The sequence below is a fragment of the Nothobranchius furzeri genome, chromosome 10, assembly GCF_043380555.1.
Source record: "Nothobranchius furzeri strain GRZ-AD chromosome 10, NfurGRZ-RIMD1, whole genome shotgun sequence".
Taxonomy (NCBI): Eukaryota; Metazoa; Chordata; class Actinopteri; order Cyprinodontiformes; family Nothobranchiidae; genus Nothobranchius; species Nothobranchius furzeri.
In genome coordinates this window covers 31,468,863-31,483,734 of record NC_091750.1, presented here as the reverse complement: position 1 = coordinate 31,483,734, position 14,872 = coordinate 31,468,863, and the positions used below count along the sequence as shown (strand labels likewise).

Below are 14,872 nucleotides of genomic sequence, written 5' to 3'. Positions count from 1 at the left end.
GGCTGCTGAAGCAGAGGTGGAGGCAATGATGAAGTCATGGCTCCAGCTGGCAGCAGACCATGAGGGAAGGAGAAAGAAGGCTCCTTGCTACAGAAAGTACCTCTTAAGCTCACTTTTTTGGTGCGTTTCAGTAACACATACGCATATTTTTGTTCTACATTTTGTTAAAGGTTAGTGTTCTCATGTGTTGAGTTCAATGCATTAACTTGCTTGTGTTGTATTTTTTATTTGTAACATACAAAGATTTTCATGCAAATTAGAACATCTGTGATTTTTTTTAGCCTTTTATTGTGTTAGTTTTACAGTGTGTGGGCCAACGCTGGCCTGGTGACACTCAGCCAGCTCACAGTTTCAGCACATGGGCCGGTATTGGGCCAGGGGTTGAGCCAGCTCCCAGCACTCACCTGTACTGGCTCACTGAGTGTGGGCCAGAACTGGACCAGTATAATCAATAAGAGTTCTGTATAGGCCAGAACTGGGCCAAACTTGTCACTGACATGGGCGACGCCTCGCCTGAAAAACAGATGAGAGCAGACGAACGCAGCAGGGGGAATGGCTAAAGCCGGCATTTAAGTCAGACAGGGTTCCCTACATGCCGCTTGTGGGTAACAATGGCTGAAGATATCGCGTTCATACTAGCGTACACGTCTAGTGCCTGTTAGCAACTGAAACATCCTCACATGCTTGTGGATATCATATACTGTATTGTATATGAAGACATGACTGTAATAATAAGTAAAGGTTATCAGCTTTGGGGCAGCAGTAGCTCAGGTGGTAGAGAGGGTTGCCTCATGATCAGAGGGTCAAGGGTTCGATTCCAGCTCCCGCCAGGGGTATCCTGCTGTTGTGACCTTGGGCAAGGCACTTCACCCAACTTGCCTGTGTTGGTGGTGGTCAGAGGGGCCGACGGCGCCAAATGTCAGCCTCGCCTCTGTCAGACCTCCCCAGGGCGGCTGTGGCTACATGTAGCTTACCATCACTGGCAGTGTGTGAATGTGAGAGTGTGTGAAAGCGTCTTTGGGTGTCTAGAAAAGCGCTATCCAAGTTCAATGCATTGCATTAGCTGTAGTTTTAGTGTGCTCACAGGAAACGTGACAAACACAAACCACATTTCTCTTTAAAGAGTAAGTCACCCCCAAATCTACTATTTTTCTGATAAACTATAAATGTGTGTCTAATCATGCTGCAGACACAAGTAGTCAATATTTTTGCACTTTAGTGCATTTTAGTGAAAATTTTAATTATCTGCTTAAAACTGGCAGTGTTGTGCCGTTGTCAGGAAAAAACTCTGCATTTGAATTTAAATCTGCCATCGCTATTGGCTAAGAGGTACCCTAGAACGTTAGCTGGTACCATATGATGTCACAATGTCATTGTGAGCCTGTCTGTGTGCGTGTGTATTTGTTAGCAGCCCCCCCCCCCCCCCGGTCTGCTAGGCAACAACATTTGTTGCATTTTTCAAACAGGAAGTGAGAGCAGAGTAATAAGGGAAGGCTTACTCATCATAGCATACCTCTTAGCCAATAGCGGTGGCAGATTTAAATTAGAACACAGTGCAGAGTTTTTTCCTGACAACGGCACAACACTGCCAGTTTTAGGCAGAATATTTAAGTTTTAACTAAGATGCACTGGAGTGCCAAATTGTTGATTACACGTGTCTGCAGCACGATTAGACACTCGTTTATTTAGTTTATCAGCAAAAAAAAGTTTATTTGGGGGTGACTTGCTCTTTAAAGCCTATATAGTTGTCATCATCAATGTAACACGATTTACAGAATACATGTGACCAACTAACTTTTCATGTTCTACTACCGGATGTTTGGATCAGAATGGGAACCAATCAGATCTTAGATCAGGTGAGACCCAGGTGTTTCCAATCAGGCCCTTGGTTTAGCAGCAGTGGAGAGCAACTGGAGCGCCTTGCTCCGAAATCTGTGGCCGCTTTGATCTCACGAGGTTATAGTTGCCTGCGTAGGCATGACGTCAGAGCGAGTCTGCGTCAAGTCAGACACAAATCTAACCGGCATGCACTGGGCGCCGATCCCCGCTGATCTAATCTGCGCAGAACTGGCTCATCTGGAACATGGCCACTGTTCTGTGGGTGGGCCAGGGCCCAGGGCCCTGCCACCAGTGGGCCAGTATCTAGGCATGGCTGTGGACCCCAGGTGGACATCAGGTGATGGGCTGGTTCAGGCTGGTTTTAGAACAGGGTGATTAGTGGTGGATTGTAGCTTTTTGAAAACCTTTGGTTGACTTTCTTTGTACATAGTGTTAATGTGTATTAATGCTCACACAGTAAATATAACACCATAGTGACTGGGCGGGTTTGTCTGCCAATGAGCGCGCGCTCTCCCCCGTGGAGTACACGCAGAAGAAGAAGTTGGGCTTTAGAGGGGACGTCCACCACGTCATAAAGCAGTTAACACAACATAGTCGGGTTTGTTCAAAGTAGACAAACCTGGGTCTGCTAGCGTTACACCAGTGGTGATCCAAACCCGGTTCGGTCGTAGGTTCTGGTACTTACCGGTGTCGATGGCCCAGCAGCGGAAAGCCGTGAAGCAGAGCAAAAGGAGGATGAGTTTGTCCGGTTCCATCATCCTGAGCCGTGTGCTGCCGCAGGACCGCTCCGAGAGCCGCTGGACTCGTTTGTGTCTGAACTTCAGCTCCCCATCACCTCCCCCTGGCTCGCTGGGGTCACGTGTCTGGTGTTGAGCCGAAATGCGCGTCCCCTGTGCGAACAACCGCAGATAGCGGAAGTAAACGATGAGACTGAGGCAAGACAAGCGTTTGTAATCCGTGTTCCTGCTGGAAACGTGTTGTTTTAGACTAGAACATGAAGAACATTTCTTTAATTTATCTGCCAGAAACCATCGGTTTGTGAGTGAGGAAGCACGCACATGATGACTGGTGATTGGAGGACGCACATGAGAGCACGCGCCTTCCCACAGCGGAGATGCACATTGCGGCACAACACCTGCTATCTCCATGACAACAGCCGGAGGGCAGGGAAGGAGAATGTGGATCAAGCCGACACCAGAAATCCACGCAAATAAGTGAAGTGGCTCGTGCTGCTAATATTCAACTATGTATAGGTCATCTAGGGGAAACTGTCACTAACCTCAGGATGTGTTGACGGGTGTGGGCGACCTCAGGCTGCTGTATGCCCCTTCAGCTGGAAGCTAATCAAACACACGTGTAAACATGGATATTAATCCTTCAGTGAGGTCACACAGTGATGTAGAAATGACAGGATAGCAGGCATTAAACACACCTGAGTCACAGGTGTTCAGTAACAGGACTTCAGCTGTAATATGCTGCATTTACTGTAAGTCCTTACAAGGTTGTACTGTTTATTAACAGGGTTAGTTTTTATTTATAACAACCCATCTTCTGCTCCGACACACTTTTAATCACAAATGAACAATTTTAAGTGCAGTAATTAAACCAAAAAGAAAATTTAGGACCCAATTACATTAAATCCCGGTCTCATTCCTGTCAAATCTGTTTTCATTTACACCCAGACAAAACTTTGTTTTAGAAGTTATGAAGGGATGTTTCTTGTTTCAAGATTTCTTGAAAAAATTATTTCCACAAAATTAAACACCACAGCAAACACTGATCATATAACAAGTCCTTCAAAGCAAACAATTGAATGCAAATTGCTTAACTGTGCTGTTAAAAAAGGTACAAGTTTCTAAATATTTTTCAAAAAAATGTATAAAATTGACATTCTCAAAGAAAGTCCCCACCCACATCTGCACCAAAAATCTTGGGCAGGTGAAAGCCAAAAAAAGAACTCACATACTGCAAGGTTCCAATATGCAGTCAATGTGTTTGCTTCAGGAAGGCAGTTGTACCTTTTCAAGCAAGAAAGCTGTCACACAAGTTTACAGGCACCATCTTAAATGTCATGTGATGTAGGTCACGTGATGGGCCGTGCACTGCGAACAAACTGTGTAAACAAGCAAGACATAATATAATCCTATGCAAGACAAAAGTTATTATAAAGTGCTGAAAAACTTTATAAAGCTGGAAAAATAGTGGCGGTGAAGAGCAACTTGAGTTGAACACATCTGCAAAATCACACCAACAGAACAAATGGAAAACCATAACAGACATTGCCAGGCTTGCTTTTTACTGTGAATTATAAAACCTTTGCACAGCAATTGGAACAGAACCATTCATTTCAAAAACAAAAGTTCCCAGAAAGAAAATGGTCTTTCTTACGTTTTTGGGATACTGAACTTGGAAGATGTGGTAAAGAGAAAAAGTAACAGCCAGGGCAAGAGAGATGTCCACACTGCCATTATCAAGGAGTATCTCTATTATCCATCTTCACTGTGATGGCCTCACTCTGCAGTGGGTCTTCGTCCCTGCAGTTTGTCAGGACAACAGTTGGTGTTGGAAACACTGGATCCTGTAAAATGTAATCATAGAAAAGCCCTTAAGACTCCTTTGTCAGATAAAATGACCAATTAGGCAAAGTTGAAAATATTTTACCTGGCAGCAGCCAGATCTCTATGTGTAGCCCTGCCCCGTGTTGAGTCTACACAGAGATCTGGAATCGCTGCAGCAGAATCTAAAGAGGGAGGGCTCTCTGGTAGAATATTTTTGAATTGATTGGAGGACGCACAAGGCTGTGCCAGCTGGCACTAGTGGGCTGCTGCCAGTATAGGGCATCCATGGTGAAATGTGAAATCCATGGTGTAGCGTTGCTAGCGAAGGTTCATAGTCAAGGACGGTCAGTGAATGCATCAGGCAGAAGTAAATGAGGAGGATGAGAGCATTGGGTGTGTCCGAATCCAGAGGAAGGATGCTTGTAAGAGCGCATTTTGAGGTCGATGACGTCACAGCGCAGCGACGAGTACTGTCCGAATTCCAAGAATACTCATTTTCGCGTCCTCAAATGCGTCCTCGCTCCACCCACATTTCGAGGATGGGTCTGGTGGATCCTCACAGGAGCAAGGGTATCCCAGCATGCTCTGCCGCTGGACTCGACACTCACAACAATGGCAGATGGAGCGGGAGAGCAGTACAGCTTAAAATGTAAGTTTAAAAAAAAAGCGGTAAAAAAAATGAAAATACGTGTTTGGACATTTTTGGTTTGTTTTTTATCTAAGATCTAATACCGCAAATTTTTTTTCCCATGTAATTTAAGGCTAAAACATGCCCCACCGAAAACTAGCTTGAATGTGTATAGGAAAAACCCACCGTAAACTAGCTTGATCCCAGCATGCTTTGTTAAAAAACAACAGCGGTAGAAAACTAAGCTGAAAGCGGTTCTGTTTATAGACATTTTTCGTTTGTATAAAGTACATATTAAGCAGAAATCAGCGAGAACGAGCTTTTATGGTGGTCCCGTCATAATTCCCGTTTGTGTGTGTGTGTGTTTATTTAGCGAATAAAGCTTCTCATCATTTGTTTTAAGGTTAACACCCCACCGTAAACTTGCTTGAATGTTTAAAGGCAGGGTACGTACGTTTTAAATGTGAAATAACTTTGAAAATGTTTAATTTTGACCATCTGACCCAGTTTTATTTAAAAAAGTAAATAATCTTTAATATTTAAATTTTCTCCTTAAGTCCCTCCCCTGCCCTGTAGAGCTCAGCCAATATTTCTGCAAGCCTAACGCGTTGACCAATAGCACTGCATTACCACCAGGGGCAGCTGTCAATCATCGAGAACAAGCATTATGGGCTTGACACATGGGAGGCGACAAACGACCGCGATCAGCTAAATTTGTCACCGTCGCTTTTATTACCTGATACACGGGAGGCGATCCGCGGCAGCGGCAAAGCCGTCTACGCGTTCTGTTCCATGGCGAAATCGAAACTTCCGTTGTTTTGCTTGGCTGTGTCAGGTTGGAGGGAATTAAGTAGGGATGAGCCGGATACTCGTTTCAGACGAGTATCCGGTACGGATGAAGCATTTTTGACAATACGAGCATGAGACGAGTAAACCTCGTAAATATCTGTAATCGTGCTGAAGGAAAATCCTCATTGGGTAACTGACTGTCTTCACGCTCTGTGATTGGCCAGTCACATAGAGCGCCCGCCCCTCCCTACACACAAAACTCTCTAGCCGGCCAGGAGCGCAGTCCGTCCGGCTCATCCACGCTGACACACACAGACAGTAATGCATCTCGCTGTGATTGCTTCACTGTTGCTCACGTTTCTTCAGTTTTCCCTAGGTTTTCTTCAGCTCGCCTCTTTTTCGGTTGAATATTTAAAGTTGATTTTTTCGTAACTTACTGTACATGGTGCATTTGACAAGACAGAGCTGACGTGCTGCATTAACTCACTACCTCCGCTCCGGTCGGGTTTTTTATTTTTTTTAACTCCATCTCTCTCCCTCTCACCCTCTCTATCTCTCTCTCTCACACACACACCGTAATCAACATTGTTTTGTTTAACTTTGTGTGGGGCAAAATGCCAAGAACTTTAATAAAAAAAAATCAGTTTAATCAAATTAAAATAAAAATATATATATAAAGTTGTCTGGTTCTAGCATTTCATATTTCCTAGTTCCTACTGCATGAGTTCAGATGTATTAATCAATGCACTTAAATATTAATGTTCTGATTTCACTGAACAACTGGTTCTGTAATAGTTCCTTTACTATTGTGATCAAACATATTTAATCTCAGTTCTGAGGCTGCTCTGTAAATAGTTTTCAAATAAACAACACACATAGCAACTTCTGATTAATCCATATCAATTTCAGACTTAAAATAATGTATTAATGTAAACCACACCCGCTTCTGGCTAAACCCCGCCCACTTCCGGGTTATGCCACGCCCATTCCGAGTACAGATACAGATACAGATAATTTAGTTGGTTGAACAGATACAGATACAGATAGTGGTGTACTCGCTCATCCCTAGAATTAAGGTTATTTAAGCGGTTCAGAGTTAAAACAGTGGTAGATATGATGTTTCACAAGGTGCTGCTAGAGTTATGTGAAATCTTACTTCTGATTTTACTATAAAACATAATAACTATCAACTTCTCCATGTTTGCTCGGAGATGTACGGAGCATCCTGTCCGCTCATTGGTCAGTGAATGAAACCTCCGTTGATTGGTCCTCGTCCGAGCGACAGTGATGAAAAGTTGAAAATGTTTCAACTTTATGGGATTGCGTCGCTGGGTTGCATGTGCACGATACGTGCACCAGCGCAAAATTTCACACGCACGTTTTTCGCGTTTCGCTTGGTAGGAGGGAGACCTGGGATTATCGCTTTGTCGCGCATGTCTCATTGAAAATGAATGGAGGAGAGGCGATGTCGCCTCCCGTGTGTCGAGCCCATTAGCCTCACCCCTGCTTTCCACAGGAGCCGTCAGCAGCACGTTACTGCAGCAGCACGTCATAGCTGCTGATAGGAACCGCTGTGGTCAACAGAACCTTTTCCACTGGAGCCGTCAGCAGCGCGAGTCGGCCACGTCTCAGGAGCAGCATGTCGCGGCCTTTACGTGCCGGTTCTATTTTCTACGCGCGACGCCTCTGAAACGGGTCAAGTTCAACATTTTTGGGGAAGGAAAGACAGGAAATCAGACGCGGAAATGGAGAGAAGCTCCCGAGATTTTCAGAATAAAGAAACATACTGCCTTCCGGTTGCTGTACTTTTAAGTTACTAAATTTGCGGCCCGTGAGAAGTTATCACCTAGCTAGCGGTCTCCTTTTTTTTTCAGGTCCGTATTGGCGATTATAAAACGGACAGAACATAAAACACAAACCATGTTGTAGTTTTCTCCTGCTTGTTGTTGTGTTTACTGACGAAGTCACTCGTGTGACTTCGTGCTCAGTCGGTGACAGCTGCTCCCCTGCTGCTTCGCGTCTCGTGGGAAGGGCCAAGCAGCAGTTTACGCGAGCAAGACGTGCTGCTGCAGTAACGTGCTGCTGACGGCTCCCGTGGAAAGCAGGGGTCACTCGGCTTTTAGAGGACAGCTCTGGAGCGACAAAACCCAGAATTACCGAGTCCTCGACAGCCTTCCACATCCCAAAAAACATTTAAAAAGTTTATAAGCCCTTCTTCAAAAGTGGCTGTAAGACGTTTATGGTCGAGTCGAATTTACATTGGAGATTGTTTTACACCATGGAGAGATTTTCGTGATCTACGCGGCATGAAAACGGATGAAGACTTGGCAAAGTATCGTTTGGACAGGTAATATATTTATTGTTTTTTGGATAAATTTACTTAAAATCTTTCTTTCACTGAAATAAGTAATAGAACAAACAAGCTTTATGCTTAGTGTCCTATTGGCTAATGTAGAATTAGCTTGAATGCTAATTACTGTCTGGTTTTGTGGTTTTACCTATGTGACTACTCCATATTAAAATAAAAGGAATGATAATCAGCTCGTGCAGAAATCTGTGAAGGCTGGGGAGAAACATTAGCTGTTGGAAAAAGACGTATCTGACCACAAACATATCCAAAACACGGTCACACTGGCTGTCAGTTAGCCTGATATCACACTATTTAGCCTATTGCAGTCATAGCAATAATCAAGTGCCAAATTCAAGTATTTTATTAGGTTTGCCTGTTTTGAAAAAGCAAATCATATTAAAATGAGTGATGAGCAGCTCATGTTGAACTCAGTTGGCTGAGGAGATACTTTACCAATTACAATTAGATTTGTTTTAGCAGGAAAATGTAAAAATTTAATGTGATTTGCATGCTCTACATGCTACAGTCAATTATTTAGTAGTTTCTCTGACCTTCATTTCATTATATCTTACAATAACATAGATGTGTAAACTAAGAGATGGCTATATAACGTAATATTGTCCGCAAGGCAGCGTGCCAATAGTCAGACACACCTGGATTAATCAGTTTGTCCAATGATGTAAGACAGGAAATAAAAGAGCTGTGCTTAATTCAGGAAATAGTGAAGTTGTGCACAAAGCTCAGAAAGCACAAGTTTGTTTAAAAAAAAATAGCACAGCCCCACCAAAAATATTTTTCACCAGCCGCCACTGCGAAGAAGCAATGCTCTGGTTTTGACTCGGCTTTTCCTGCCCGTGCACATTAGGAGGTGTGGCTTTCGGCTCTTTCAGGAAGGGCGGGGGAGTGAGCAACAGCTGTTCAAATTTAAAAATCTCCTCCTCTTCACCCTGCCGGTGTCATCTTACGGACCCTGCCTTTAATACGAAAAAACCCACCGTAAAAGAGCTTGCATCTTATTTAATCATGTAATGAACGCCAAAAATAACGAAAACTAAGTTTGATTTTTATTTAAGTAAATTTTTAAGAAACCACATCACTGATTTAATGTTTTTAATTTCATTTTAGGCGGAAAAAACACTCACCGTGAACTAGCTTGACTGTCTTTCATCGCTAATATATATATTTTTGTGCTAGGGACATCAGAACAAACCACCACCCTCATCAAATTGAGAGGGCAAAACGAGGCCCTCTTCACTGGTGCTAAAAGTTCTGCCACGGTGGCATGGAGGTACAAGAGTAAATCCATTACACATTATATGAGCATATTATTTCCATCTATGTTCTGCTGTGAAAAGTACAGTTTATCATTATTTTATTAATGCAATTGACATGTTTTCTTGCTTCTATTGTTCTCTTTATCATCTATTTAGGATGATCCTGGAGAAGATGGGCCTGCAGGGGAAGATCACCCCTTTGCAGGCCAAAGAAAATGGGACAATCTAAAAACTAAGTACAAAGTATGTACACGTGCGGTACAGAACACAATTTTCATCTCCCATGTTGATAAATTAAAATATTGTTTATTGCATGTTTTATCAACTATGATTTATAATCTGACTTTGTTCCTCTATTCCTCTCTATTCTCATCCAGAACCAGTACCTTTAAGGAGCATCTGTCATTTCATTATGCCCACAGTGTTCTCTGTTGTTAAATGGCACTAAAGCCTTGTAATTCTAATTCCCTTTGTCTTTAGGACTGCAAGTATCCAGGGTCAGGAGTGGGAGTCAGCGGAAAGCCCACTGCTGAAACCTGGCCCTGGTTTGGTTTCATGGAAGAGGTGTTGGGACAGAGGCCTTCCCCTAGTCCTCCGGTTCTGATTGCCTCCATCCCTGAGGACACACCAGGGCCAAGTGCAGCAGTGGGTGAGACAGAGGAGAGGGAGAGTGGTGAGAGGCAGCCGACAACGTCCGGGAGAAAAAGAAAGAGCAGCAGGGATGAGGAACTCCTTGACAAGGATGAGCTGGATACTCGCTTCAGACAAGTAACCGGTGCGGATAAAGCATTTTTGATGAATACGAGCATGAAACAAGTAAACCTCGTAAATATCGTGCTGAAGGAAAATCCTCATTGGGTAACTGACTGTCTTCACACTCTGTGATTGGCCAGTCAAATAGAGCGCCCGCTAGGGATGTGACAAAATATCGTTTGGCGAAAACTCGCGATACAAAACGTAACGAAATGCATCGAGGTAAAAAAAATGGACCACGAAATTAGACTAGGCGGCACTGCTGCATGATTTGTGTAGTAGTAGGGCAGGCATACAGTCTATGGTGACAGGCTGATAGCACCATCTCTGCTGACAAAGCAGGGTAAAACTAAAAATAAATAAATAAAAACATCCAAGGAACGGTGCAGTGCGTCGTGACGTCAAGTCACAGCGCATGTTGTAACAACAACACTGCAGGCTACAGCGAGCGAACATATATTAGCATTAGCACCAAGTTGGTGCCACCAACTGCCTTGCCCCGAAAGAGCAGAACAATGGAGTCAAATGAGGTCGAAATTGAGGATGCTCCTCCTGGATACAGGTCATCTGTCTGGCAGTATTTTGGCTTTCCGGTTAAAAAAGACAATGACGGCAATAGAGTTACGGAAAAGACCAAGACTGTGTGTAAGCTATGCTATGCTGTCATTCCGTACACCACCTCCAACACAACAAACATGAACCACCACCTTCAACGTTACCATAAAAATGTGAAGACGGCCTTGGCGAAAACGAGCCTACCGAAAGGACAGCTGACCATGAAACAAGCACTGACACCAACTCTACCTCCGTCAAGTCCACGTGCAAAACAGATAACCCGGCTCATTGGTGAGTTCATAGCGGACTACATGGCTCCATTTTACATAGAAGAGAACAGAAAATTCATCCAAATGTTCAAGGTGCTGGAGCCCAAGTTTAAGATGCCATGCCGGGGTCATTTTTCAGAGAAGGTAATCCCGGAAATTTACAATGAAACGAAACAAAGCGTGAAAGAGTGTCTAAAAAATGCCGACCGCGTCGCTCTGACCACCGACAGCTGGACCTCGCGTGCAACACAGAGTTATGTCACCATTACGGCACAAGTCATCATTGAAAAATGGGAGAGTAAAAGCTTTGTGGTGCAAACTCGTGAGCTAAGTGAAAGTCATACTGGTGTTAACATAGCTCAAGTGCTGAGAAATCCACTGAGTGAGTGGGAGCTAACAAGGCCACACACAACCATTGCTTGTGTCACAGACAACGCGAACAACATGGACATTGCTGTGAGAGAGAGCGGTCTCCACCCTCACATCAAGTGCTTGGCGCATGTTGTGAATCTGGCCAGTAAGAGAGGCTTGGCTGTATCCCGCGTTGCGCGCCTTCTTGGTCGTGTGCGAAGAATAACTACATTTTTTCACAAGAGCACCACGGCCACCGCAGTCCTGACCAACAAGCAAACCCAGTTAGAACTGCCTCGGCATAAACTCATCACCGATGTCCAGACCAGGTGGAACAGCACGTAGGAAATGCTGGCGCGCTACCTGGAGCAGCAAGCAGCTGTCTCAGCAGCGTTGAGCTGCCCAGAAATCCGAAGGAATGCGAGAGAAATCGACACTCTGGATCACACTGATGTATCAGATGTAGAAGACATAGTGAAACTGCTTAAGCCACTGAAGACGGCCACAACTGTTGTCTGTGATGAAAAAGAGCCCACTGTTTCACTGATAATGCCACTGAAGTACATGATCGAGCAAAGCATGTCACCAAACGGAAATGACACACAGACCATCGCCAACATGAAATCTTACTCGACATCTCGGACCGATGCACCGGGGACTGTAATGACGTGCTGCAGGAGTGCACAGCGCTTGACCCACGATTCAGAAGCCTGTCCCATCTGAATGATGAACAACGTGAGTCCATCTATGCCCGAATATGTGAAAAAGCTTCAGCACTTCATGAGCAGCGCAACCAGGTAGGCTAACTTTTATTGGGGGAAAAAAGAGGTTTCCTGCTGCATGTGTGTAACTGCATGTATGTGCAGGCCAGAGTCTGAAAACTTATTTCTCATGTTTTTTTATTAGTCCATCAGAGAGAGAGAGAATGAGAGTGAAGGACAGAAATGTTTAACTAGTTTTTCTATTTTATTTATTTTCAGACCAGTTACACTGATGAAAGAACCACTAGGGCCAGTGCTTCAACATCAGAGGCAGCAGCAGAGCAGGCCAGGGTCATGGTTGAGGCAGCACAGGGAGCAGAGCAGAGCCAGGAAGAGCCAGTAGAAGGAGAAAGGCAGATGCAGGATGCAACACAGCCTCCCCCACCAAAGAAGACAGTGTTGGAAGACCTCCTTGGGAGCTCCTACACTACTGTTGAGACAGTGCAGACCAGCAGAGGGATTGAAATGGAGATACTCTCCTACAGGAGTGGGATTCCCATCCCACTCAACAGAAGTCCACTTGAGTGGAAAGTTAATGCTTATGCTTACCCCATACTTGCCCCCCTTGCCAAAGCCTACCTTGGCATTCCTGCTACATCAGTGCCCAGTGAGCGTGTCTTGTCCACAGCAGGAGACATTGTGTCTGCTCAAAGATCACTGATTACACCAGAACATGTTGATATGTTAGATTTTTTGAAGAAGAACCAGTCCTGAGATAAGATAATAAAGGCCCATAGCAGCACTAAGGGTGTTCCTGTTTGTGTTAGGCCTGTTAGGCCTTGTGTTTCCCTGTGTGCCACTGGGAAAAATAAACAAGTAGTTATTATACAGTAATATTTTTTCCTTTTTTTTTCTTATCTGATATCGTATCGTGACGTATCGTTTCGTGACTCAGACATACGTATCAAGGTGCATCGTATCGTGAGTTTAATAGATCGTCCCATTCCTAGCGCCCGCCCCTCCCTACACACAAAACTCTCTAGCCGGCCGGGAGCTCAGTCCGTCCGGCTCATCCACGCACACACACACACACACACACACACACACACACACACACACACACACAGACAGTAACGGATCTCGCTGTGCTTGCTTCACTGTTGCTCACGTTTCTTCAGTTTTCCCTAGGTTTTCTTCAGCTCGCCTCTTTTTCGGTTGAATATTTAAAGTTAATGTTTTCGTAACTTACGTGGTGCTTTTGACAAGACAGAGCTGACGTGCTGCATCAGTCACTCACTACCTCGTTCCGGTCGGATTTTTTATTTTTTTTAACTCCATCTGTCTCCCTCTCACCCTCTCTATCTCTCTCAGACACACACACACCTTAATCAACATTGTTTTGTTTAACTTTGTGTGGGGCAAAATGCCAAGAATGTTAAGAAAAAATCAGTTTAATCAAATTAAAATAAAAAAAAACAAAGTTGTGTCTGGTTCTAGCATTTCACATTTCCTAGTTCCTAAACATGACACGGAGATGACTTGTTAATGCCACAATGTCACACCTCTGCCCTCTACAATTAAAAGGGCCCTGTAAGCATTGTTACACAAAGCCAGGATTTATTCAGATTAGGCATAAGATCTTTAAACAATAAAAAGCTTCTTCAAAGCACTAAAAGTAAGTCTAAATGTGACAACCTCTCTTCAAAAAATGAATCAGTTCTCCAAAGAACCTTAAACAGCAAGAAAAGGTTCTTCAACTGAAAAGGGTTCTCCAGGGCACTCAGTGCTTCAGAGAACTTATAAAGAACCACTTTTATTTAGAGTGAACCTACACACATCTTTTCATTTTTTTATTATCAAAATTATTGACATGGGAAAAATTATCATAAGAGTTAGATATTTTGAGAACGATTCATTTTCGATTTATTGGCCAGCCCTACTTGCAATATAAAAGTATTTTGGAGTTATGGTATTCTGTTCTTGCACACAAAAGTGCTCATATATCTTTTTTTCATGAAGGCTCGTGTTGATACTTTAGATGATGCCATGAGGGGGATGCAGCTTGGCCTCATGATAGGCTGTGAAGGTGGTGCACAAGGTGTAGGCAGTTGTGGTGAGGTAGACCATTGTCCTGCACAACATTAAAGATGTGACACACAGCTTTGCAGTGGTGGGTCAGTCAGGGCCAGCAAAGCCTTCTCTGCTGGTCTAAACGTACTCAAAAGCATAAATGTCTTTTTTTTTCCTTTGGTAAATATTTTTAAATAAAAAAATGTTTACTGGTCTATTTTCTCTATATCCTATTTTACCCACTTGGCCGCACTGCTTCCAGTGTTAAAATACCAAGGTTGGGTGTTATCCAATCAGATTTAAGCTAGCTTGTGTTTCCAGGCAGATTAAGTCTGCCCTAGCCCTTCAGAATCAATCGAGAAGCCCGCTGTCCGCTGTAAGTGAACAGAGACGATCCAGTTGCGATAGCCAATCAGCTCACGAGTCAGCGTGGCCCGGGCCAGCTAGCTGGCCTCACGCAAAAGTTGACATGAACGCATCCTGTGATTGGATAAGCAGTAGTTAGAACTTTTCTAGCGGCATGAAGCAAAATATCAAAACTAAACACAGAGATTTGTACCTATAGGCAGCTTTCGGTGTGTTTTTGAACACATGATGGCTGAAAGAGGAGAAGAGACAGACTTGGTTGCAGATGAACTTGCCACACCATTTTCCAGACGGACCTTTCAGGAAAAAATGGATCTTGTGAGAACAGGTCGTCCGACTCCAACGCTAGCTGGCTTGTCCCAGCAGGGG

The 14,872-nt window shown here is 44.0% G+C and overlaps 1 protein-coding gene and 1 long non-coding RNA gene across 2 annotated transcripts in view; one reads left to right on the top strand and one right to left on the bottom strand.

Moving 5' to 3' along the window:
• The window catches only part of ldlrad2 (low density lipoprotein receptor class A domain containing 2), a 56,021-nt gene extending 53,060 nt beyond the window's left edge, over positions 1–2,961 (bottom strand). The window contains exons 1-2 of the mRNA XM_070555411.1: positions 2,947–2,961; positions 2,525–2,729 (exon numbers count right to left, since the gene is read on the bottom strand). Coding sequence (XP_070411512.1) covers positions 2,525–2,729; positions 2,947–2,961 — 220 coding nt within the window. The remainder of the gene's footprint in view (positions 1–2,524; positions 2,730–2,946) is intronic.
• A 6,358-nt stretch (positions 2,962–9,319) lies between these two features.
• Positions 9,320–9,965, top strand: LOC129164698 (uncharacterized). Its single transcript, XR_011521769.1, has 3 exons — positions 9,320–9,452; positions 9,595–9,681; positions 9,816–9,965. It is a non-coding gene; the product is annotated as an uncharacterized lncRNA (long non-coding RNA).
• The last annotated feature ends 4,907 nt before the right edge of the window (positions 9,966–14,872 follow it).